Source organism: Lissotriton helveticus, chromosome 1_1 (genome assembly GCF_964261635.1).
Source record: "Lissotriton helveticus chromosome 1_1, aLisHel1.1, whole genome shotgun sequence".
NCBI lineage: Eukaryota > Metazoa > Chordata > Amphibia > Caudata > Salamandridae > Lissotriton > Lissotriton helveticus.
This window is the reverse complement of record NC_136057.1, coordinates 1,628,104,283-1,628,128,403: the sequence shown is the minus strand read 5'-3', so window position 1 is coordinate 1,628,128,403 and position 24,121 is coordinate 1,628,104,283. Positions and strand designations below refer to the sequence as shown.

At 49.5% G+C, this 24,121-nt stretch overlaps 1 protein-coding gene across 1 annotated transcript in view; it reads left to right on the top strand.

Moving 5' to 3' along the window:
• Positions 1-22,949, top strand: part of LOC144764805 (uncharacterized) — a 581,674-nt gene extending 558,725 nt beyond the window's left edge. The window contains exons 15-17 of the mRNA XM_078650300.1: positions 17,097-17,163; positions 21,574-21,659; positions 22,771-22,949. Coding sequence (XP_078506426.1) covers positions 17,097-17,163; positions 21,574-21,659; positions 22,771-22,949 — 332 coding nt within the window. The remainder of the gene's footprint in view (positions 1-17,096; positions 17,164-21,573; positions 21,660-22,770) is intronic.
• The last annotated feature ends 1,172 nt before the right edge of the window (positions 22,950-24,121 follow it).

Here is a 24,121-nt window from a genome sequence, read left to right as displayed (position 1 = left end):
GGATAAATTCAGTCTACAGGATGAAGCATTCAGACCACTGTCGTCTGATTTCCATTAAGTCCCTCTGCATCTGGTTTACATACCACCAAGTAATATTCCCTTAAATATTAAGCTAATATATCGGGCATGTGTGTTGGTTCAACAATTTGTTTAAATATTGTAACAATTATCACCATCTCATCCCACCTTTGCTATATCATGTGAATTTAAACGAACTCTTGTCGAGCCAGAGATTCAAACTTTGACGCTTCTGGGTTTCATGCCTTTTGGCCCATTTCATAATAGTGTTCTATGATCCAAATAGACAATTTGTCTGCTTCTGATGGATACTTCTGGCTGTGGATTCCTCACATTTTGAATACCCCCTGCACCAGCATTCCGCAGCAAAATTCTTTCCTAGCTCTCCCACGCCGACGACGACGTCACAATGGACATGCTCCGCTCACAGCACTGTATGACGTCATCGGAGCCACAAAAGGACCTAGTCGGTGTGTTGACATCAGTTCCCTTTTTTCTGCGGCGTCAACGCTTAACGGTTTTACTAGGGGCTCTCCTTTTTCATAGAGGAAAACTTTGTATCTCTTAATTGTTTCAGAATGGCTACTTCAAGGAAGACTGGATTTAAGCCCTGCAGAGAGTGTGGTGGGCATATGTCAATCACAGACCCGCATGATGACTGCCTTTGATGCTTATCTTCAGACCACGACATCGAGGAATGCTGAAGCTGCAGGAAAATGAATCCGTGGGCGATTCAGGAGCGTGAGGCCAAGTTGTTTACGGCCAAAACCAAGAAGGAGAGGTCGGGAGAGGGCGAAGTCTGCGTCTTCTCACACTTAGAGGTCGGAGAAGCACAAGAAATGCAAGAGAAGACCTACCTCTAGTCATCATTCTTCGAAGGCAAGGGTTTCAAGGTAGAGCTCGGCGACTCTGGCTGAGCGACCTCAGAGGAAGGACTTTATTTCTCCATCTCCGTCTCCTCAGGCGAAGCCAGTACCTTCTCCGGCTGCGGCGTCGCCGGCTTCAGATGCTTCTTCGCAACAGGAAGATTCACCGGCTCAAGTGATGTCACCAGCGCCTGGTGAGTCCTCTCCAGTCTGTGTGACTTCACCTGTGCGGGTGCCGTCCCCGGCTCCGCAGGCTCCAGTGCAACCTCGGGTGACTCCCCTTCAGGAAGGTACAGATCCATATCCTCCTTTTCCTGCTCCTGGGGCTGACTATTCGCATTTTCATAATGCGATGTTTGGCATGTTTGCCAGAGCCGCAACTCCATCCGGCATGCCTTCAGGCCCCGTGGGTCCTTTGGCTTTCAACCTGGGTGTTCCTCAGTTCTATCCCCAGGCTCCTTTCATGCCATTTTTGCTGTTGACTCTGGCTAGGCACTTCCCGGCGCCGAAATCCTCTACTCCGGCTCCCCGGACTCCATCGGCTGCTGAGTCGGCGCCACCTCGAGTTCGATCGACGTCGAGGTTCGAAGCCAAGGCTCCTCCTTGAGCGCGACCCTTGACCTTGCCTGGTAGGTTGCTCCCCCCCTGCTGCAGCCCCGCCTGCACTGCCGCTGCTGAAGTCGAGGCCCTCCACCACCCGCAGGCTACCACCTGCGCCTCATCCCTGGTGGCATGGGTGGCCTTAGGTTTGCATCTGCTCTCTGTTGTGCCTGTACTCAGTCTGCCCGCCTCTCTCCTGTACTCCGCTGCCCTCGTTCTGCTCACACGTTCCTCTTTTGTGCCTGTACTCTGTCTGACCGTCTCTCTCTCCTGTACTCCGCGGCCCTCGTTCTGTACACTCGCTCCTCTTTTGTTCCCCCCTGCCACCCGCTCGCCGCCGTGACCTCCTTTACTTCTGTGCCCTCACTGCCCAGTCTGCTCTCTACCCCTTTTTGCCGGTCTCCTACCCGCAACCGCTCCGCTTGCCTGCTCCCGCTGCTTCCCCTGCGGAGCCGCACCCTCCGTACCCATTCGCTGCCCCTGCCACCCGCCTCCCAGCTGCTCCTCTCTCCCCACCTTCCCATATATGACGGCCGTTGTGTGGCCAAGTGCAGCGGGCACACCGCTAGCGCCGAAGGCGTGCCTAAGGCTAGCCGTCTGCGCCCGTCTGTGCCTGGACCGCGCCCAGCGCCAGAACCCCTGGCCGCCGCACCAGCCACGAAGACTGACTCCGCTACGACGCCAGCACCCTCGTCGCTCTCAACCCAGGAAGGACCCACACCTGCTTCAAGGCCGCCCCGAAGTGCACCCATGGTCCCTTCGCCTGCCAGAACTGCAGCTTCGCCTGCCTGGAAGCTGCCGAGACACCCGCCACGACGGAACCCAACCAGCTCAGATGTATCCTGATCAACACTCGCTCCACACGCAAACACGCTGTCGAGCTCTGGGACCTAATCGGCACGGCATCCCAGGACGTCGCCTTCCTGACCGAGACCTGGATGAATGAAGCTTCCTCTCCGGAGATTGCCATAGCCATCCCCGACGGGTACAAGATCACCCGCAGAGACCGCACCAACGGAGCCGGAGGAGGAATCACCATCGTCCACAAGAACACCATCAGGGTCTCAACAAACACCAACGACACTCTCGGCACCGCTGAACACATGCACTTCCAAATCCACACGGACCCCAAGACCACCCTTAGAGGCACCCTCATCTACAGACCGCCCGGACCCCGACTACAATTCTGTGACTCCATCGCCGACCTCATCGGCACGCACGTGCTGACCTCCACCGACGACATCCTCCTCGGAGACCTGAGCTATCATCTGGAAAACGACGACCACAACTCCTCCACCCTGATCGACAACCTCGCCAACCTCTGACTAAAACAGCTCGGCACGACGCCAACCCACATCGCCAGTCACACCCTTGATGCCATCTTCTCCGCGAACCCCCACGTCGCCTTCAACCACGCCTCCGAACTCACCCGGACAGATCACCATTGCATCCAATTCACCTTCCGTAAACCCCTCACCACCGCACCCTACAGATCCCCCGCCGATGCTGGGGCAAAGTCACTGAAGAACAACTACAGACAAACCTCTCACTCAACCCACCGACCACCCCCACCAACCCAGACGATGGTGCACGCACCCTGAAGCGCTGGATGGATGACTGCGCCAACACCTTAGCACCGCTGAAAAAGCCAACCAAGAGACACCAGCAAGAGAGCCAGCTGGTTCACCCGGAACTCCTGGCATCAAGGCGCACCTGCCGGAAATTGGAGAACAAAGGGCACAGCGACAAGACGCCGGACAGCCGGGCTGCCCACAAAGACGCCATCCGCAATGACCACCACCTCATCAGGACCGCCAAAAGGACCTCCTTCAAAGACTGCCTTTACGACAACGCACACAACAGCAAGGAGCTCTTCAACATCGTGAAGGAGCTCTCCAACCCCAGCGCCAATGACATCCCGCCATCGCAGGCCCTGTGCGACTCCCTCGCCACCTTCTTTCACCGCAAGATCACCGACATCCATGACCACTTCAACCCCCGGACGACCCCTACAGGCCTCGACACGCCGGACCCACCACACCCCATCGACCACGACTCCCTGACAACATGGGCCAACGTGAGCATCGAGGACACAATCAAGACCATGGGCACAATCCGCTCCGGCTCCCCGACTGACCCTCTCCCACACCACATCTTCAACAAAGCCGGCGGCTCCATCACACCCCACCTGCGCAGCATCATCAACCTCACCTTCGAGACCGCTACCTTCCCTGAGAGCTGGAAGCACGCCGAGATCAACGCCCTACTGAAGACACCCAAGGCGGACCCAAGCGACCCAAAGAACTTTCGGCCCATCTCCCTGCTTCCGTTCCCAGCAAAGGTCATCGAGAAGATAGTTAACACCCAGCTCACCCGTCACCTCGAAGACAACAGCATCCTGGACCCATCCCGATCAGGATTCCGCAGCAACCACAGCACCGATACCGCCTTCATCGCCGCCACAGATGACATCCGGATCCTGCTAGACAACTGCGATTGGCGTCCCTCATCCTCCTGGACCTCTCCGCCGCCTTCGACACCATCTGCCACCGTAAGCTATACACACAATGCACGCGCCTCCACGACGCAGGGATCCGAGACAAGGCCTTCGACTGGACCACCTCCTTCCTCTCCTGCAGAACTCGGAGAGTCAGCCTCCCCCCCCGTTCCGGTCCGAAGCCTCCGAGATCATCTGCGGAGTCCCACAGGGATCCTCCCTCACCCCGACTCTGTTCAACATCTACATGGCTCCACTCGCACACATCGCCCGACAGCAGGACCTCAACATAATCTCCTACGCCAACAACACGTAGCTGATCCTCTCCCTCACCAAGGACCCCACCACCGCCAAATCCAACTTCCACCAGGAAATGAAGGCTGTCGCCGACTGGATGAAGGAAAGCCGACTTAAGCTGAACTCAGACAAGACGGAGATCCTCGTGCCCAACCCCTCAGCATGGGACAACTCCTGGTGGCCCGCATCACTGGGGACACCCCCGGCTCCTACCAACCACGCACGCAACCTGGGAGTCATCCTCGACTCGAAATTCACCATGACTAAACAAGTCAACGCAGTCTCCTCTACCTGCTTCAACACCCTACGTATGCTCCGCAAGGTCTATAGATGGATCCCAAACAGTCACCCAGACCCTAGTCAGCAGCAGACTCAACTACGGAAACGCCCTCTACACCGGAGCCCCGTCCAAGCTCATCAACAGACTGCAAAGAATCCAGAACACCTCTGCACGCCTGATCGTCAACGTCCCGCGCCGCGACCACATCACCCCCCACCTGAGGAACCTTCACTGGCTCCCCGTCGACAGAAGAATCTCCTTCAAGCTACTGATCCACGCACACAAGGCACTCCACAAAACCGGCCCAGCCTATCTCAACAGTTGACTCTCCTTCTACGTACCCAACAGGAAACTCCGCTCCGCTGAGCACGCCCTGGCCACTGTCCCGCACATCCGTAGAACCATTTCCGGAGGCAGGTCCATCTCCCACCGCGCCGCCAAGACCTGGAACACCCTCTCCCTCAACCTACGACAAACCGAAGACCTGCTTACTTTCAGGAGAAGACTCAAGACCTGGCTTTTCAACCAGTAGCAGCAGCACCCCTTACCCCTCCCCCTCCCCCCAGTGCCTTGAAACCCTTACGGGTAAGTAGTGCGCTTTACAAATTAACTGATTGATTGATTGATACTTCCCCTGAGCATAACCTTCCATCGGCAAGTAGAGGTGTTGTACAGGATATTGCACCATACCATGTGGTCATAAGGAAGGCGGCTGATTTATTAGGCCTTAAACTTCCCTCAGCGGAGATAAAGTCCAACATACTAACACAAATTTTAAATATTTTATCATCAACTTCTGAGCCATTGCTTACTTTTACAGATGCTTTGACAGATCCAATTCTGGAGGTGTGGCAGAAGCCTTTATCTGCTCCAGCTGTATCTCGTTCCAGCTCGAGAAGGTACAGGCCTGCCCCTGGTGATCAGCTTTTTTGTCATCACATCCGACGCCGGAAAGTTTAGTTGTCCAGGCTTCTTGTTCAAATCAGTCTTCTGGTGCTTTCCCTACCATTTTGCGTGATAGGGATTCAAAGACATGGAGCAAGCTGCAAAAAAAGGTGTTCTCTTCTGCTAGTATGGCTTTAAAGTCCACTAATGCAACTTGCCTTCTTGGAAGATACATTCATGCATTGATGGACTCTGTTGTACAATTGGCTCCAAAGTTGCCTGAGGAGGATCATGCCAACTTCTTGGAAGTCCTTTCGGATTCACATGCTGCAGCACGTCAAGTGATTCAGTCAGGCATGGACGCTGCTGACTCCGTGGCTCGTGTGATGGGGTCTTCTGTGGCTACAAGGAGACCAGCATGGCTCAGGTCTTCTGGTTTATCAGCTGATGTTCAGGCAACTTTGCTGGATCTGCCCTTTGATGGGTCAAAGCTCTTTGGTTCAAAGGTGGACTCAGCCTTGGAATGTTTTAAAGACAGCAGGGCTAATGCAAAATCTCTAGGCCTCCATGTGCAGTCCAGAGGATAAGGTTACAAACTATATCGAGGTTTTGGGAGATCTGCTTCCTTTCGTGGCCGCCAGCAATCTCAGCAGAGCCAACAATAGCAGAATCCCTTGTACAAATCATACACAGGGAAGAATAAGAGAGGCCTTATGGGTGCAAATCAACAACAATCCTCCTTCTCTTCCTCTACCTCCCCTCCCTCCACCGTTGGTACAACAAGAAAGCCGTTCTAGATCCCCCGTCTTAGAACATGTTGGTCCGGTTGGATTTCGGGTGTCCCACTTTCTACAAGATTGAACACTGATCACTTCAGATCGTTGGGTCTTGAATCTTGTTGAGAATGGGTACGCCCTCACCTTTTTGGAGTTTCCTCCTCCTTACCCTCCTCGCCAGGGTGGGTGTTCAGAAGACCACTTGCTGCTTTTACAGCAGGAGGTTCTTACATTGCTTCAAAAAGGTGCGATAGAGGTGGTTCTGGAGCAGGAAAGGGGTCAGGGTTGCTACTCGCGATATTTCCTGATCCCCCAAAAAGGATGGTCGCTTGAGACCAATCTTGGACCTCAGGATTTTGAACCTTTATCTCGGGCAGGAAAAGTTCAAAATGTTGACCTTGGCTCAGGTTCTTCTTGCGCTGCAACAGGAAGACTGGATGGTGTCCATCGATCTGCAGGATGCGTACTTTCATTTTCCCATCCTGAAGTCGCATCGGAAGCATCTCCGGTTCACGGTGGGATCGCAGCAATACCGGTTTGCGGTCCTTCCGTTTGTTCTTACTTCCGCACCTCGAGTCTTTACAAAGGTGATGGCAGTGGTAGCGGCTCATCTCAGGAGGTTAGGGGCTCCAGTTTTCCCCTACCTGGACGACTGTTTGTTGAAGGCGGAGTCTCCAGAGTTGGTTTCGCGCCACTTGCAAGTGACAACTCATCTGTTATTCAAATTGGGTTTTTCGATAAATGTACCCAAATCTCACATGGTGCCTTCTCAGTGCAGCCTGTTCATAGGGGCAATACTGGACACTTCTGTGTGTCGAGCATTCCCGCCTCCGCAGAGGATTCTTGACATACAGGAAATGATTCCTTTATTTCACGATGGAGCAGCTGTTCCAGTCCTGAAGGTTCTTCGCCTGCTTGGTCTGTTCGCTTCCTGCATTCTGTTGGTCAACCATGCACGCTGGCACATGAGAGCACTCCAGTGGTGCCTCTGCAGGCAGTGGTCACAACGGAGATCTCGGGGAGAATATCAGAATCTCCAGAGAAGCTGCAGCGGAGCGGTCTTGGTGGAGTGTGCAGGGCAAGCTGTCGCAAGGAAAGCCCTTTCAGTCTCCTCTGCCGGTGGCCACGTTTGGCACTAAAGGCTTTCCTTCCTTCCCTTCGCGGTCAGTCGGTTCAGATCGTGACAGACAACACTACCGAGATGTGGTACATCAACAAGCGGGGAGGTGTAGGGTCATATCGTCTCTGCGACTCTGGTCCTGGGCTCAAGGCCAAATGATTTGTGTCTTTGCAAATCATCTGGCCAGTTTTCTGAATGTTCGTGCGGACAGTCTCAGTCGGCGTTACTCAGCCGATCACGAGTGGCGGCTTCATCCGGAGGTGGTCTATCGCATCTTTCAGATGTGAGGATCTCCTCAGTTGGACCGGTTTACCACTCACGAGAACGTGCACTGCCCGTTGTTCTGGAGTCTCCAGTATCCGATGCGGAGAGCATTGGGGACGCGTTTAAGATAGATTGGAGCTCACAACTCCTTTACGTGTTTCCTCCCATACCCTTGATTCCTCAGGTTCTGAGGAAGATTCGCCAAGACTGGGCCCAAGTTATATTGATCGCCCCGGATTGACCAAGAAGGGTGTGGTACACAGACCTACTTCACCTCTCATCGCACCCTCCGCTCCATCTCCCTCTCAGGGCAGACCGCCTTTCGCAGTCGCAGGGGCAGGTTCTACACACCCACCACCAGAGCCTGCACCTTCATGCCAGGAGATTGAACGGGGCAACCTGAGTTCTTTCTCTCTCCTGCCAGAGATAGTGGACGTTATTTGATCAGCCAGTCGACACTCCACTAAGTCGGTTTACTCTTCCAGATGGACCAGATTTGTTAAGTGGTGCGGAGAGAGAGACATTGACCCTTTGTCTAATATTTTTGAGTTTTCTCTTTCTTTGGCACAGCAAGGTTGTGCTGTAGCCACTGTGAAGGGCTATTTATTGGCTTTGTCTGCCTTTTTATGTTTCCCTGACCAGCCTTCTTTATTTAAGTCCCCATTGTCATGAGGTTCATTAATGGCCTTACAAATAAGCTTCCTCCCACACCTTTCATTATGCCTCAGTGGGATTTGAATCTCGTACTTGCTATTTTAATGGGTTCTCCGTTTGAGCCTCTTCACTCTTGCTCGTTGAGGCGTCTTTCTTTTAAAGCGGTTTTCTTGATAGCCATTACCTCGGCTGGGAGGGTAAGTGAGCTTCAGGCTCTTAGTTCGAGTTAGTTCTAAGGACCAGGGCTGCTTTCCTTCCCAAGGTGGTTACCCCTTTTCATTTGGGACAATCTGTTACTTTATCCATTTTCTATCCTCGCCCTCGCCCTTCCAAGGAGGAAGAGAGACTGCATCGGTTGGACCCTAAGAGGGCCGTCTGCTTTTATTTGGATCGCACTAGAGATCTGAGGCTGGACATTCTGCTCTTCGTGGGCTATGTTGGAAAGATGAATGGCAAGGCAGTGCACAAGAGGACTTTGTCCAGGTGGATTATCTTGTGCATCAAGATTTGCTACGCCCTGGCCAAGAAGGACGCTCCTGAAGGTATCAGAGCTCATTCCACCAGAGCTAAATCTACTTTTTCGGCTTTATCTAGAGGTGTTCCTGTTCTTGATATCTGTAAAGCAGCAACTTAGGCCTTTGCAAAGCATTGCTGCTTTGACTCTGAGGTTAAGAGGGATGGCCATTTTGTCCGCTCTGTTTTGTAGGATTTTTTGGTCTAGTCAGATGGACACCCTCCTTACGAAGAGGTACAGCTTTAGGAGTCTATTCAAAAGGTAAGGAATCCACAGGCAGAAGTATCCATCAGAAGAACAAGTTCCTTGCATTCGGTAACGCTTTTTCTGGCGGATACAATATCTGCCTGTGGATTCCTCACGGTCCCACCCGCCTCCCAGTTGTCCCCCTGCTTCTACCAAAAAATATTTTATTTTAATTAGGTTTATATCTTAATAATGAGAAATGCTTTTCCTTTGCTATTTCTCTTTACTTTTATTGATTATGCATTTGTGATTTGACATATGTGTATATATTTGATATGCTATGTGTATATTTGAAAATGTTTCGGTCTGCCCGTTTGCCTCGGTGGCACGGAAAAAAAATGGGTAGAACCGACGTCAGCTCGCCGACTAGGTCCTTCTTTGGCTCCGATGACGTCATACGGTGTCGCGAGCGGAGCCTGTCTGTTGTGAATTCCTCGTCTAAGTGGGAGAGCTAGGAAAAAAAAATTCCCGGGAAATGCTGGCGCACGGGATATTCAAAAGGTGAGGAATCCACAAGCAAATATTGTATCCACCAGAAAAAGTGTTACTGAAGGTAAGTAACTTGTTCTTCTGGCCCCTCCACCGCAACTGAAAGGAATAACCTATATGAGAATCAACAATTGACTTCCTCATCAACACCCTTGTTTCCCCAGCTGAACATACTGGCAAAAGCAATCTGACGACCGAGGCCCCAACTCCATGATCCTGTCCCTGCCCCAACCTTGCAGAGCTGCCTCCGTGGCCATCCCGATCCTGAACAAGTGTGTCCCATAATCTCCTTGGGCTTCCATAAGTTTTGCCAGTGCCTTTCTCATAACCCAAAATAACTGACAAGAGGTCACCACTTCCCCATTATCTCAACAAAAAAACATGCCATGCCTAGCACAACCGATTGCTTTCAGCTTAGCCCCCGACTGGACTGGACTGGACTGGGCACAAGCCCCGATCTGGGAAAGCACGTATCAAGACTGTCTTCCCCTTAGATTTTTGGTCAGTCTTAGATTGTCGAAGTCGTAACTCTAAGCTACCCCACTCTCCTCTCCTACCCCCACCTTCTGTCCATTCCAACCCTGGCACTCCTTTCCTCTTCAATAGGTAGGGCACCCTGAATGCCCCAAAGAACATTCAGGACATCAGCCTTGAAAACAAAATAGGTCCCCTCTGCCGAAGCATATCTCCAGCAGTACTCCTAATATGTTAGCTAAACATTCCCTCAACACTGGCCTCCTGACCCCCCCGCAGCCGACTACCTGTTACCCTTGCCCATCTTTCTAGCATACGTCTCCCCAGTTCCCCGGCCAACAGTGCATAACCCCAAAACAGCTTGCCCATGCAGGCAATACCTGCCAGTTTCCCTGTAATCTTAATCCGTGATAACCCCTTTTCGATCAACCCCAGGGTAAATTGCACATCATCTACCTTGGCCCAAGACTCCCACCTCCGCCTAAGCTGACCGGCTAAAAACTCCTGCCAAGCCTGCATGTACGATTTCCTATTGGATTCCGCCAGAGGCCCTACCACCAACTGCAGCATCCTTTCTCGCCCATGGTCTATATGCCAGTCTGCACAGGTGTCTTGACCTCGTCCGCCTCCATGATCAGCCCATGGAAACTCTCTCTCCCACTGTGAACAAGATAAAGCATCAACAATGTCACTGTCCACCCCTGGCACACCCCTGGCCTTAAATGCTATATCATGTCTCAAGCAGCCCATTACAAAGACGCGCAGCAGCATAAGCACCTGTGAATCCCTTGCTGACTGATTGTTCACCACATGTACCACCACCATAATGTCTACTCTAAAAATAACTTTCCTATGTGCCAGTTCCAGACCCCAGAGCGTGACTGCTGCCACTAGGGGGAAAAACTATAGGAAGGTGTAGGAAAGTCGTATCTGCTTTCATGGTTACCCCTGCATTTTGTTGGTGTTATGCTTTTTTCTGACTAATTTGACTGGGATCCTGCTAATTAGGACCCCAGTTACTGTGTTCTCTCCCTAAATCGGACATGGTAAGTACTTTGGTACCTTCCCCATTGGCTACTGGTGTACCCTTTTAAGTCCCTAGAATATGGTACTAAGGTACCCAGGGGACAGGTACACCAGGGGTGTCTCATGGGCTGCTACATGTATTGTGGCACCCATGGGAGACCACTCAAACTGTGACTACCGGCCTGCCAGTGATCTGGTGCTAGCACCACTCACAACAGATATGTTTCCTTATATCTGAGGTCACTGCACTTGAAACATATGTCACTCTCTAAGCAGGCCTTTCAATCCTGAATGCAGGTTGCTAGCTTATAAGTGTGATAGGGGGGTCCTGCATGAGCTGGACCCCCCTATAAACCCCAGAGTTGATTTTCCAGGCTTTGTAAGTGTGGTCAGCAATTTAATACATATAGTAGACATCAAGTCATTTACGAGATGTCTAACTGTATCTTGGCTGCACCCAAACTGGTCCTGTTTGGTAGCAAACATGTTGAAATCCTACCCCAACACCGATTCCAGTGTAGTGTTGGATGTAGGACCCCACGTACTGAGGTGATCCCTTAGTGAGCCCCCCTTGTATTCCTGTTACCAGTCTTTCAGGGTCTAACAGTAAGCTAGTGCTGCTGCCTACCCCAGACACAATTCTGCCCTCCTGCTGCTGAGCAAGCCTTGAGCAGGGGAAGGTAGAACAGTAGGTTTCCAGTCACAGGGAGGTGTGACCACCTCCTACACTGGACTTAGTGTATTGGGTTGGGGTGGGAGCACTTGCCAGCGCCACCTGACTTCTTTGAAGGGCACATTTTGTTCCCTGCTTGCATAGTGCAGTTGGAACCAGTTCAGGAAGCCAATGTCTCCCACTCTGGCACCAAACTTGGCAAAGCACATGGGAGTACCCGCCTCTCTGTTCAGCCCTTCCTTTGGGAGGGAACCCTGAATAGTCCTAACCCTTTCCCTAGGGTACTTAATGGCTTACCTGTGGGTGGCTCTTGAGTTTCAGATCCGAAACCACTTTAACTTCAACCGTCTGGGCACCTTGGACTTTGTTGTACTTCTCCTGGAACCGAAACTTCATCAAGGAAGACTCCTGCAGCTGCTGGTCTCGTTGTCTTGTCAGTCTTCATCGTCGTCTGTGCCTGTGTTTCACCAGGTTCTTTTCCAGGCCTGTGGGCATCAAAGGCACCCTGAAGTAATCTCCCTTGGAGGGAAGGAGTCATTCCCCTGCATCTGCAAGCACCACAACAAAGCTGACCAGTCTGCTGCTCCTGATCTCCCACTGACTCGGAAAGGCTCAGCAACACAGGTGGTATTTATCAAACTCCATCGAGGCCTGCAATGTCTTCTCAGCAAGTTTGAGGCCAGTATTCCTCGCCGGAACCACTGGAAGAGAACCCCTGCGCACCACTTTTGCCAAGGCTTGATGAATCTGTCCTCCAGAGATCTTCGGGCTACAAGAAGCTCCAGCCTCCGCCATCTCCTGCTACCAAGGTCTTCATCCTCACCACATCCTCTGTACCATTGGGCCTGCACCTTTGGTGAGCTGCTCGGGGTCCTCTTGCGACTACTGTGCATTCGGCCTGTGGGTCCTCTTGAGGATCTTCTTTGGCTTCAGTAGGCTCCCCTGCTTGCTCGGGCCTGCTCGGACTCGCCTGCATTTGGTGAGTCCCCTGGACTATGTTGGTCCAGACACTGCACCTTCTTCATTTACCACATCTCTTGCTGCTGCCAAGGCTTGTTGGTGCTCCTGCCAGACACCAACCCCCTGACTCTCCACTTCTGACATGGGACTGCTTGTGAACGGCTCCTGGTCTTCCACAGCCTCGCCTGGTCCTCACAGCTGCAGAGACAAGGTCCCCATCAACTATCCTGCATCTTCCATCATCTGTGGTCATTGGTCTTCCGTGCCTCCTGTTCACTCCTGAGTGGCATAGATTCTTTCCCCTCTTCTTGCAGGTACTTCTCTTCAAGAATCTATCCTTGGATTACACCAGGTTCTTTCACCTTCACCAGTGGCATCTTCACCGATGTACTCACTTGTGGTCTACGGCAAATTCCGACGTCACTTCGCACCTATGTATCAGGCTTTCCTGGTGTAGGTATCCTGGTTCCTGGGATATCCATTGGTGGAATGACTCTCTAACCTTCCATCTACCATGGAATTTCTTCAGGGTCCACTGGGAAGGGTCCTTCTTGAAAACTGCAACCGTGACTTTCCCATTGACTTGCATTGAGTACACAGCTGTGCTTCCACTCTGCCCACCGCCTCCTTGGGGTTCAGGGTGGGATCATCTCTCATCCCCACGTTCTTCAACATCTACATGGCCCGCCTCACTGCCATTGTCAGACAGCACAGGCTCAGCAGTGTATCCTACGCTGACGACACACAGCTCATCCTCTCTCTTATGAAGAACCCCGAAGACACCAGACTCTGCTTCCAGGAAGGAATGAAGAATGTAGTACCCTGGATGATAGACAGCTGCTTGAAGCTCAACTCAGAAAAGACCACGGTCCTCATCCTCGGACCCTGCACCTCCACCTGGGACGACACCTGGTGGCTTCCCACCCTTGGGAACCCACCCACCCCTACAGACCACGCACAAAACCTCAGCATCATCCTTGACTCCTCCCTCTCCATGAACCGCCAGATCAACGCCGTCGCCTCCACTAGTTGCAGCTGCCAGTGCATCCTCCGTAAGACCTTCAAATGGATGCACCCCTCCCCCCCCCCTGACTGTAGAAGGACCATCACCCACGCACTCATAACCAGCAGACTGGACAACGCCCTCTACGCCGGAATCAACAGAGCTCTTCTACACAAACTCCAAACCATCCAGAACGTCACAGCCAGACTCGTCCTCGGGACACCGCACCGCGAACACTTGACCCAACACCTACGAGGCCTTCACTTGCTCCCCGTCGAGAAGAGGGTCACCTTCAACTCCTCACCCACGCCTACCAATCCCCCAACAACATTGGACCCAAATACCTCAACAAGAGAGTATCCTTCCACGTTCCCAAGAGGAGCTTCCGCTCCGCCGACTTTGGCCACAGTTTGCATACCACTTTCTTAGTATATGGTTTGGTCTCCCCCTTGAGGCCACTGTGTATTTGTGCTATGTGGTAATATCTCTTGGTAGGAGATATACCAATGCGTTATTCTAAATACATTATTTTTATAACTATACTGTGTGGTTCTTTTTAGCTTAATCTACACTATATGATTAGTTATGGTAAAACAAGCTGCTTAACACTCCTCCTGGACTAAAGCTAAAGGCTGCTCTCCACAGCTACCACTTAGAGAGCTTTCTATGCTTGTCTAAGACCACTAAAATCACCATAAGGGTTGTCTGGTTTAGTGCAAGGTGCTTCACTTAAATAAGTGTGCACCATAGCCAATCTCCTCCAGAAGGCAATGCTCCTGCCTACATGTTTCCAGTTGCCCTGCCACTCTTCCACACACCACCTGCCCTGCCAGTACAAACCGCAACCGATGCCCCCTGCGGCGTCAGAATATATCTGCACACTCCATTCACACTCCTTTGGGGCCATCATTGGGATGCCATTGAAATCCTCCAGAAACCTGCACGACATGCGTAAATCCTCTTTCGTACCTGCCGACAAGCATATGTGATAACATGGCTGCAAGTGTCCATCTAGAAACAGGCTCTGTCTCCTACAAAATGTCCTCCCTGTTCTCACTACTCTGCACGCAAAGTTCAAATGCACCTGTACTTCCTAAACTGTCACTTTTGGCTTTGCCAACATATTGTCAAGCAACATCTGAATGTGCAGTTTCTTTTCTACCGGGAGGCACGTCTCCATGGCCACTGAATCCAGTTCAGTCCCCAGGAATTACAACACAGTGCTTGGACCTTGTCTCTTCTTTGGGGCTGAGGCGCTCCTAGTTCACCCATGAGCTTGTGAAAACTTGCCAACTGCTGTTGACAGTCCGTTGAACTGGATTGACTCACCAGGAAGAAGTCATCAAGGTAGGTTCACTGTCTCCTTGCCTGTCTGCCTTGTGAAAACCACGGTAGGAAAGAGCTGAAACGCTCAAACAAATCACTACCCATGGTTTGTTCCATCTCTTGTGGTCTATCGGCAAACTACTGTCCATCAAACTGAATCCCCAACAATTGAACGTCTTCCTAGTGTACCGGCAACAGCCTAAAACACAATTTTGTCACATTTTGCAATCTGTGCCCCATTTCCCACTTTTTCCACCAGAGCCCTGACAACATCCTCTGATGAATATGATCCTTAAGTTACTTTCTCAGTAATAAAATCATTGACGGAAGCTCCTTCCGACCAAGACAAGTGTTGTTTGCAGTGAAAGTGACCCTTCTCCTTCTTTGATACTACCCTAATGGGTGAGATGATCAGATTAGGCAATCGCCATCCTGCCCTCCTGTTAGCAGTTTCCCCTGAACCACCACTTTGGGACTGCGCTAACCTTAAGTTCTCCACCCACCTACAGAACCTTGTTCCCTCATACCCTAGCCAGAATCCTTCCCGAAAACCTTCGCTTAACGATTGTGCATACTCTCTGGGGTAGTGTGCCAACCATGCGTCTTACCAATGTGTTTTATTTGGGGTATGATCTTTTGCCCATATTCCCAAGTGCCCCACATCCTCCGCTGCTGTCTGATTCCTTTGCTGGCTGCCATACATGCTGTTATGCTGGTTCTATTGCCCTATCTGCTGTCTCTGGCCACTATTCCCAGCCCGGAGCACTGCATGAGTGGATGTCTTTCCATACACTTAAAGCACTTGTGTTGGAATCTACAACATTCTCTTGCGCAGAGACCTTTGGTAAAATCCCACCATGTCCTCTGCACTCATCCTTGGTTCCTCAGACCATTCCCCATCCCCGCGGGTAGAACAGTTTTGAAAGGGTTGTACCCTAATGGAAGGCTGCTTGCAGTAAATGTGGTCTTCCCAAACTTAACTGAACCCATTGTATATTGATATGAGTCTGTATCAATCTCCACTCCACCCCCATTTTCCTCTTGCATCCCATGCACTCGAAATTCCTCCTCCTAATGTGATCAAGCAAAACCACTGTACATGATCTGCGCTCTTCTTATCACATCCATGTATTTGAACAAGGAGACACACCTCTCTGGGTATTTTTCAGGAGCATACACTAGCAAAAATTGGGAAAGCCGCAGTCGAATTTTCTATTGTCGGCACCCTAGGCTGTTTTGACAATTCAAATTCTTCCTCCTTTGACCCTTCTTTCACCCATAATTCACAATGTAGTATTTTTAACATCTCCACATACACCCTTTCCCATATTTTCGAGTTGGTTGCCAACATTGTGTGCACCCACGTGCTTTGTCACCCTCAAATATGGCAATTTCTTAATTTTAAGTTTCTTAAGTGTTATTTGCCCCGTCCTCTTGTGTCCCCGCCTTGCCCTGTTTTTGTATATTTTCTTCTTTCTTTTCTTGCTGGGTCTTTTCTCCTTTTGCCCCAATGTATGTGTTCTCTAACCACAGTGTCTGTCCCCTTAGGTCCTGGATTTGCGATAGACCCACCTTCATCTCCTCTACAGACGTCTGTGTCTGTACCCATCCTTATGTCTTTTAGATACAAACCTTTCCTGAGGCATATATCTCCACTGTCTCTATCTCCCTTCTGCAGGATTCCATTGCCAGCATCCTCCACTGCCCTGGCCTTTCTTCCTTGCTCCCTCTTCCCACTCTCTTAACTGGTCACATGTGGACAAGACAAGGTAGCTTGACTTTCCAACAACTATCTTTACATTTGGTAGGTTTAGAAATAAGGTTTGACGACAGTCTTTCTATTGCTAGTCATTTTGATGAAGTAAAGTGGGATGTTTACTCACTGCTTTCAAGAGCATTTTACAGCCTTTGCACGCCAACACATTGATAGCTGTAATGCCTGGGTGTCAGACAGGTATTTATTGCTATCATTGTGCTGGTGGTTTCAGTAAGTTGTACAGATCCCAGAAATGTTTTGTGAAGTAGAACATGTACATGACATTGACACCTGGTAATGGTTTTTAACACTTGCTTCAGCCAAATATACCTGATGTAATTTTATGCTGTGGTGTATCTTTTTTTTTTCTAGATGTAGGGTGGTCATCCCATTGCCGTCAGAACACAAGTGAAGCACAGTCACTTGACAAGGATCAATGGTAAGATGCTGTGGAAGAGTTCCGTTTAATGAATCAATGGGTGTGCCATTACTATAAATAGTGCAGATGAAAATTTGCTTGTACATCATTTTTATTTTTTTCCTAAATTGAGCAAGCAGCATGTGTCAGACCGCATTCAGGAGGCCACAGCCCAGGCTGGGGCTACTTGGCCAAATCCTTGGGTGCTAAGGTAGTTTGCCTCTGCTGTACTGGGGCCTATCCTACTATGCCTCTACACACTGAGCCAAGAACAACCCTTCAGCACTTGACTCTTAGTGGTAGTGATGATGAGCAGACACAAACCTCTCAAGGAGGTTTGTGTGGAGTTACTCACATACACATAATTGTCCAGCCCAGTGCTTCCCATCATAAAGTATTTTACACCAAAAAAAAGTAGAACACACTACAATAATGACGGAATACCCAAGTTATGGGTGTGAGTCTCTTGTGTTCTAAAGTACCCCATGCCCTCTATCCACGTCTTGCTCCCTGGGTCCAGTCTAAGGGTTTTCAAGGTTAAGATCGTGGCATTGCTTCTAGTATGGATGCCGATCTCTCCCCTCACTTCTCCCAGCAAACAATCTCAGGGACTCAATCTCATTTTAGTCTCTCACCTGTCTGTGGTGATGTGGCTGGGGGCTGCGTTGAACCGCCCCGCAGAGGTGGCTTCACCGGGACACAACCCCTCAGTGCCTTGAGACCCTAACAGGTGAGTAGTGCACTTTACAAACCCCTGATTGATTGATTTGGTGGGGCATTCTCACACAGCATAACACTTCTGCTGGGGGTGATCAGATGCTGTGCACACTGCAGTTCTCAGATAAGCCACAGCAGGGTCTGGTGCTTCTGGTGTAGGCTGTCTTCTGGGCTTTGACAATCACTGGGTTGGTCAGATTTTGATGATTCAACAGGTTCGGCTTCATCACTCCAGTGGGTCTTAGATCAGTTGTGCAGGGCATTCCATGGTGGAGTCTTCTTCTCCAGGTGGGAGGGCTCCTGAAATAGCAACTCACTTCCAGGAGACATCCTGGGTCGCAGTGCAGTACCCCGATGAGTGTTGAGGTCTCTGTGTCGCAGCTGCTAGGTGTTATCTTCAGCATATTGTGCCATGAAGGGACAGATTCAGATGTTCAGGGTAGGGTTTGCTTCTGGGCACATCTAAGGCAGAGCTATGTTCTCTACTCACAGAGGGATACCCTGGCCATGCACCTGTAGACTGCAGTCTCTATTTCCATGGGGTGGTCTGGAACGTACTGCATGAATTGGCAGTGCCAGGGTGACACGTCTACATTCCCTGATACATAGCCAGTACCACAGGCAGTTACCTATCACTTCTTCAGTTGGGCCAGCCAATTGGGCACACAAGCTCCAGTGCCTTGGTGGTGACAATGTGGATAGTAAATTGAGACCAGCCAGAAATCTTTAGAAGTGCCACACTGTCTCAAACAAAACTGCTCAAATAAATCTGTGCTCTTGACCTCCTCTATCATTCAGGTTGTGAGTGTTGGATGGCTCTGCACCAGGGTCAGATGCTACAGCCCCTTCCAACTATCTACTTCTCCTGCATGGTTGGTGCTTCACTTAGGCAGGATTCCTTGGGGTCTCAAGAAAAGTCAGAAATTGGTTCTTCAGAACGGACTCCTGGTGATTGTTCCTCACCCCTGCTGAGCTGAATTTCTGGCAGATCCCAACCCTTCATTATGAAGTGGACCTCTGAGCACTCTGCACAGTATCACCCTCATAGGTTGAAGAGAACTTGGAACTGGGACACAAGCGAGCCAACTGCTCCCATTTAAATAGACAGCTAGCAGACACAGTATGAACTTCTACAGTCTGCCTCTCAAGAATCGGTTTGGGTCAGTTCCACATGCCTCTGTCCTTCACAGGCTGTCCTCTAGACTCAGCCTTTGTCTTGAGTAATCCTCATCACACCTGGATTGTCTCCAGGCTGGAGCAACCACAACAAAGGCACAAAAGGTATGAGCTGCCGGCACTTTGGCTTGCAACTGTCCCATTTGATAGTGATCAGGAAAAGAGACAAAGGGTTGCTCGCTTTCAAGGACTCTTCACATCCTGACAACAAATACTGCAGTATCATCCTTGCCATCTACCAAATGGAAGTAAAATAACGGCCCTACTTGAATATCTCAATGGAAGCCTTCCTCCTCTTTCCCCACTTCAGTGTTGGGGTTCTTTCTCTCCAGTGTCAGGAATGTCAGCAGTACTCTATCTGGGACCGCACCTTCACCTCCATTTTGCACATTTGACCAGGCAATAGGCTTCCAAAATGGTACTCACTTACCTGTGTGCACTTTGGTTTACGCCTACACCCAGTTAGTGCACATTTCTAGTAGCATACATGCACGTGCTCAAGCACACTGGCTATTGGCCCTGAGATTCTGGGTTTACTGTGAGCAGCAGCAGTTTGAATGAGTGGGGTCAGTAGGCTTCGGCTTGCATAACTCTGGTAAAAAGGCTGCTCCAATTGTAATCACCCCAAAACATGGTAGGCTGTCACCACCATAACTCATTACCAGGACCGTAGTCCAGCTTGTTACTATGACCGGTTCACTTGGTGTGCGGCTTCTGGTCCAGGACAAGTCCAGAACCTCGTTAACCAGGGGCAGGCCTATGCCTCTGTTAGCACACTAGATTAGTGTGAGGTTGGGCCGAATCCAAAAATCATGATCACCAGTATTCAGAGTTAAGACATGCAGGGCATTGAAGTGTAGTTCCTATATTCCCAATAGGCACTGCACATTGGAATAACATAAACAATAGTTTAGACGTAGGACTGAGGTCATCTAGGTCTCTACTGAATATGTTAGACTTAATTAGGTATGCCAGCTAGCTCAGAGGTCACTAGAAACTTTCTCGAATGAACAGGAAGGAGTTAACTTTCCTGATTAGACAAGAAGGGATTAGTTTCTGACAACCGCATAAACATGACAACTTTGCTCCCTCCAGAACAAGGAGTATATCTCCAGAGTCGTGTGAAAACAATAGACAGCTATTTCACTCAGTCAATCGTGCATGCTTAGTTTCACCAGAGTGCAGAGAAATAGAGAGACGGGTGTTTTCAATAAAAGGTGTTATTTATTGAGCAGTCCTCTTTCTCGTGCAAGAGAAGTGAATTGCCACAATTGCAATACTTGTTATAAAGTAAAGTGCGTACAGTAAAAGTAGTATTATGAAATACTGTAAAAGCATTGATATGGTTTCTGAGCCATATGATACTTAAAATGGATAAAATATATACATACATAAAATCATTGACTAAACGTACTCAACTGGTGCTTCTAAGATACGCCTACCCCGGTGTACCTAACCTAAGCCTAGTACTTGGGAAGGAGTATATGAGCTGCAGTTTAAGTTAAGTTAGTTTTTGCCAAGAATCTGAATCAAGAATTCTCTAAGGATCTAATCAGCTCCGTACCTTGGTTATAGAATGAAGGAGGTCTTGTATCTCTTTCTCAGGACTGGATCTCCCAGCAACCCGAAGGGTGACTGGAAACACTGGAGCTGGATTCCTCGGCAGGAGAAAAGACAGCGTCTCTCTCAGTGCGTCAAGGGGAGGGTCTGCTTCCTTCGGCACTCACATCAGCTGGGCTTCGGGCAAGTAGATAGCCGGTCTGCTCCAAACCACCGTGTGTTTGCTTAAGGCAACGTTGGTATATTTATACCTGGAAGGTGCCGAGTTTGACGTAAGGTTGGACATAAGAAGTCACTAAGAACTTACAGTTCTTTCTGGACTCCAGGAGTTATTGCACAAATCAAAACAAAAGCAGGGGGATGTCCCGGGCTGCTGGAGGCTTGGTTTGTTTAAAGAACGCGTTGTACTTTCTAGGAGTCTATGGGAGTGGCCTTGCCGTATTTGGACTGCATTGGCTATGACTAAATATGGGTATGATTCTTATGCCTTTATAAGGATATGTTTTGTTATAACCACATAAGGGCATGAATCGGGAATATTTAAATAGGGTCCTAGATAGATTCACAACTGCATGAGACATTCCTATTCCAACAGTGTAGTATTCAGACTGACCTGGCCATATCCAAACTTGCATTAAATAATTTTCTTACTCTCAGGTTACAAACCTTTCTGTAGCAGCTGTAGTATCATCTATCTCTCTTCAACCAACTACACTCCTGAAGTCTAACAGTTTCAAATAATGTCTGCCAATAGCTATTAAATTGAATGCTACTTAGCTGTATCTTTGACAGCAACATTGTATATTTTTTTGTTTCACTCCTCAAACGGATTATATTCAATGTTCCTGTCAGTCTTGGCAGAATAAATAATTTGCTGTGAAACGTAAATTAAGACTTATGTGATTTGTAAATGTGTCATTGGTCAGTTTAGGTGCCCATTTAAAATGTTTAGTGTAACCATTTTGTTTTATTTTGTAGGCCCACAACAATGGAGCAAAAATCAAATGGCAAAATGGTCCAAACATGCTCTTCATGTGGACAGAATTCCAACCATTGGAAAACTGGTAGGTAGGATGTAAAATGCCACAGGGTTAACTAAAGAAAGAATTATCTATAGATGAGTTTAAATCTCCAGTAATTATGTGAAAATTAACTAAAATGTTTTTTTTAATCATATTTTTGTGGAATAATCTATCTAATTGGTGGACAAATCTAGCTGTTTTACTAGTCCTTGTACCCCATCGGATACACCATTTCCTGCTTGCCAAACATGGTGTACTCATTCTTCATCATCCAAGCAAAATGATCTCCCAAACGTTAAGAATGCATTGACAATTATTTTTTTAAAGTTTTATCAACCCTCATTCATGAAGTCTGAATTAAGCATCCAATGGCATTGCTCTATGTTGCGTTCTTCCTGATATAATCTTTGGATTATTGAGCACGTTGTTAATTTTCTATTTATAAGATAACACTGTATAAAGGATGGTACAGGAATGTCCCCTGCATGTTGAACAGGCAGGTACCCCTGCCTTATGTGCCAGGATGTATAGTAAACTGGTATCTTAACTTTTATTTTGGCTCTGGTGGGTCCTGCTTATCTTATGTGTACAGAGTCCTAAGCTTGTCCCTGACAATGCAAGTTTCAGGACTTGTCCTATAACCTGAAGATCACCAAGCCCGCCCTCAAAGAGACAGTGGGCAATGATTGTTCTAGATGTATTGCATTCGGTGGTGATGGCAGGATGCCATGTTTTGTAATTTATGGTATGACTCCATGCTAACATATGTGCATGTATATTGCGTGTGAACAGTTTACATGTGATTCTTGTATATCTGATAGAGGCATCTAAACGAAGATTCCTTAACTCACGAAGTCTCACCCAGGCATCTGACTCTATCTGGAAATTTTTCAGCTGTACCTCTGTGCGCCAGGGGACGGCGCCTTACAACTCCGTGATGTTGACTCCGCTTGTGACGTCATTCGAGTCATATAAGTCCTCTCTGGCACTCGGACACCAGTTTCTTCTTTTCCGCGCTGCAACGCGTATCTTGAAAAGCGGTACCTCCGGCCATTTTTTTCTGGCCTACATAGACAGTTTTTGTCAGTAGGGAACAGTGTGCCCTTTTCCCATGTCATCAGGCTTTAAGCCTTGTGGGTATTGTGCATGACAGTTGCAGATCCGCATTCCATTCGTATGTGGTGTTTGGGAGAACAGCATGACTCGGAGGACAGCGGCTCCTGCCAGAAGCTGACTCCGAAGACACTCAAGGAGCGCTGTATTGAAACTACTGGAGGTGCACCTGTCACGGTTCTTGGAGACTTCAAGGCATCTATCGCCTTCCCATTCTGAGGTCTGTTCATGGGCTGTTCCAAGAGTCTGAGCCGTTCCCAGGGACGCCGCTCTCCTTCAACTTCCCGCGGTAAGTGCAAGCACTTGAATTTGGTGCACCCCCGACTTCGCCACGTGAAGACTCTGTCTCCCATGGCTCCTCCCACATGCCGGTCTAGGATGCCGTGCTCGACTCCGCCCGCACCACCCAGTCTTCCCGGGAGCCCGTGTGTCGATGGCCTAGATGAATGAGTACTATAACTCTCTAAGTCTCATCTTTGGGCCCCCATCTTCCTCTTGTGCACCTCCAGGCCCTAAGGAGTTGAGTTTGGCCACGTCAGTGGATTCGGCCTCAGCAGCAGTAGAGCCGATGGAGTCGTTGGGTTGGTGCCGGACTGCCTTGGCTGGTTCACCAGCGATGCCAGTGCACAGCCCTTTGTGGTCTCCACCTTCGGCGTCTGTACTTGATCAGCAAACTCTGGCAAAAATATCTGCATCTCCAATCCAGGCTGTTCCATCTCCTCCTATCGACGTTGAAGCATCGCCGTCTCTGCATCAAACGATGTCTGGTGTGGAATTGATGGAGTCGCTGTCCTCCGAGTCATGCTGTTCTCCCAAACGCCACATACGAATGGAATGCGGATCTGCAACTGTCATGCACAATACCCACAAGGCTTAAAGCCTGATGACATGGGAAAAGGGCACACTGTTCCCTACTGACAAAAACTGTCTAAGTAGGCCAGAAAAAATGGCCGGAGGTACCGCTTTTCAAGATACGCGTTGCAGCGCGGAAAAGAAGAAACTGGTGTCCGAGTGCCAGAGAGGACTTATATGACTCGAATTACGTCACAAGCGGAGTCAACATCACGGAGTTGTAAGGCGCCGTCCCCTGGCGCACAGAGGTACAGCTGAAACATTTCCAGATAGTCAGATGCCTGGGTGAGACTTCATGAGTTAAGGAATCTTCGTCTAGATGTCTCTATCAGATATACAAGAATCACATGTAAACTGTTCACACGCAATATACATGTACATATGTTAGCATGGGGTCATACCATAAATTACAAAACATGGCATCCTGCCATCACCACCGAATGCAATACATAATGGGTATTGTCTTCCTGCTTGCCTCTCATGGTGACATAGAGGAATTGGGCCTTTTACAGCCTATATCTGAGGCCATTCCACCTCTT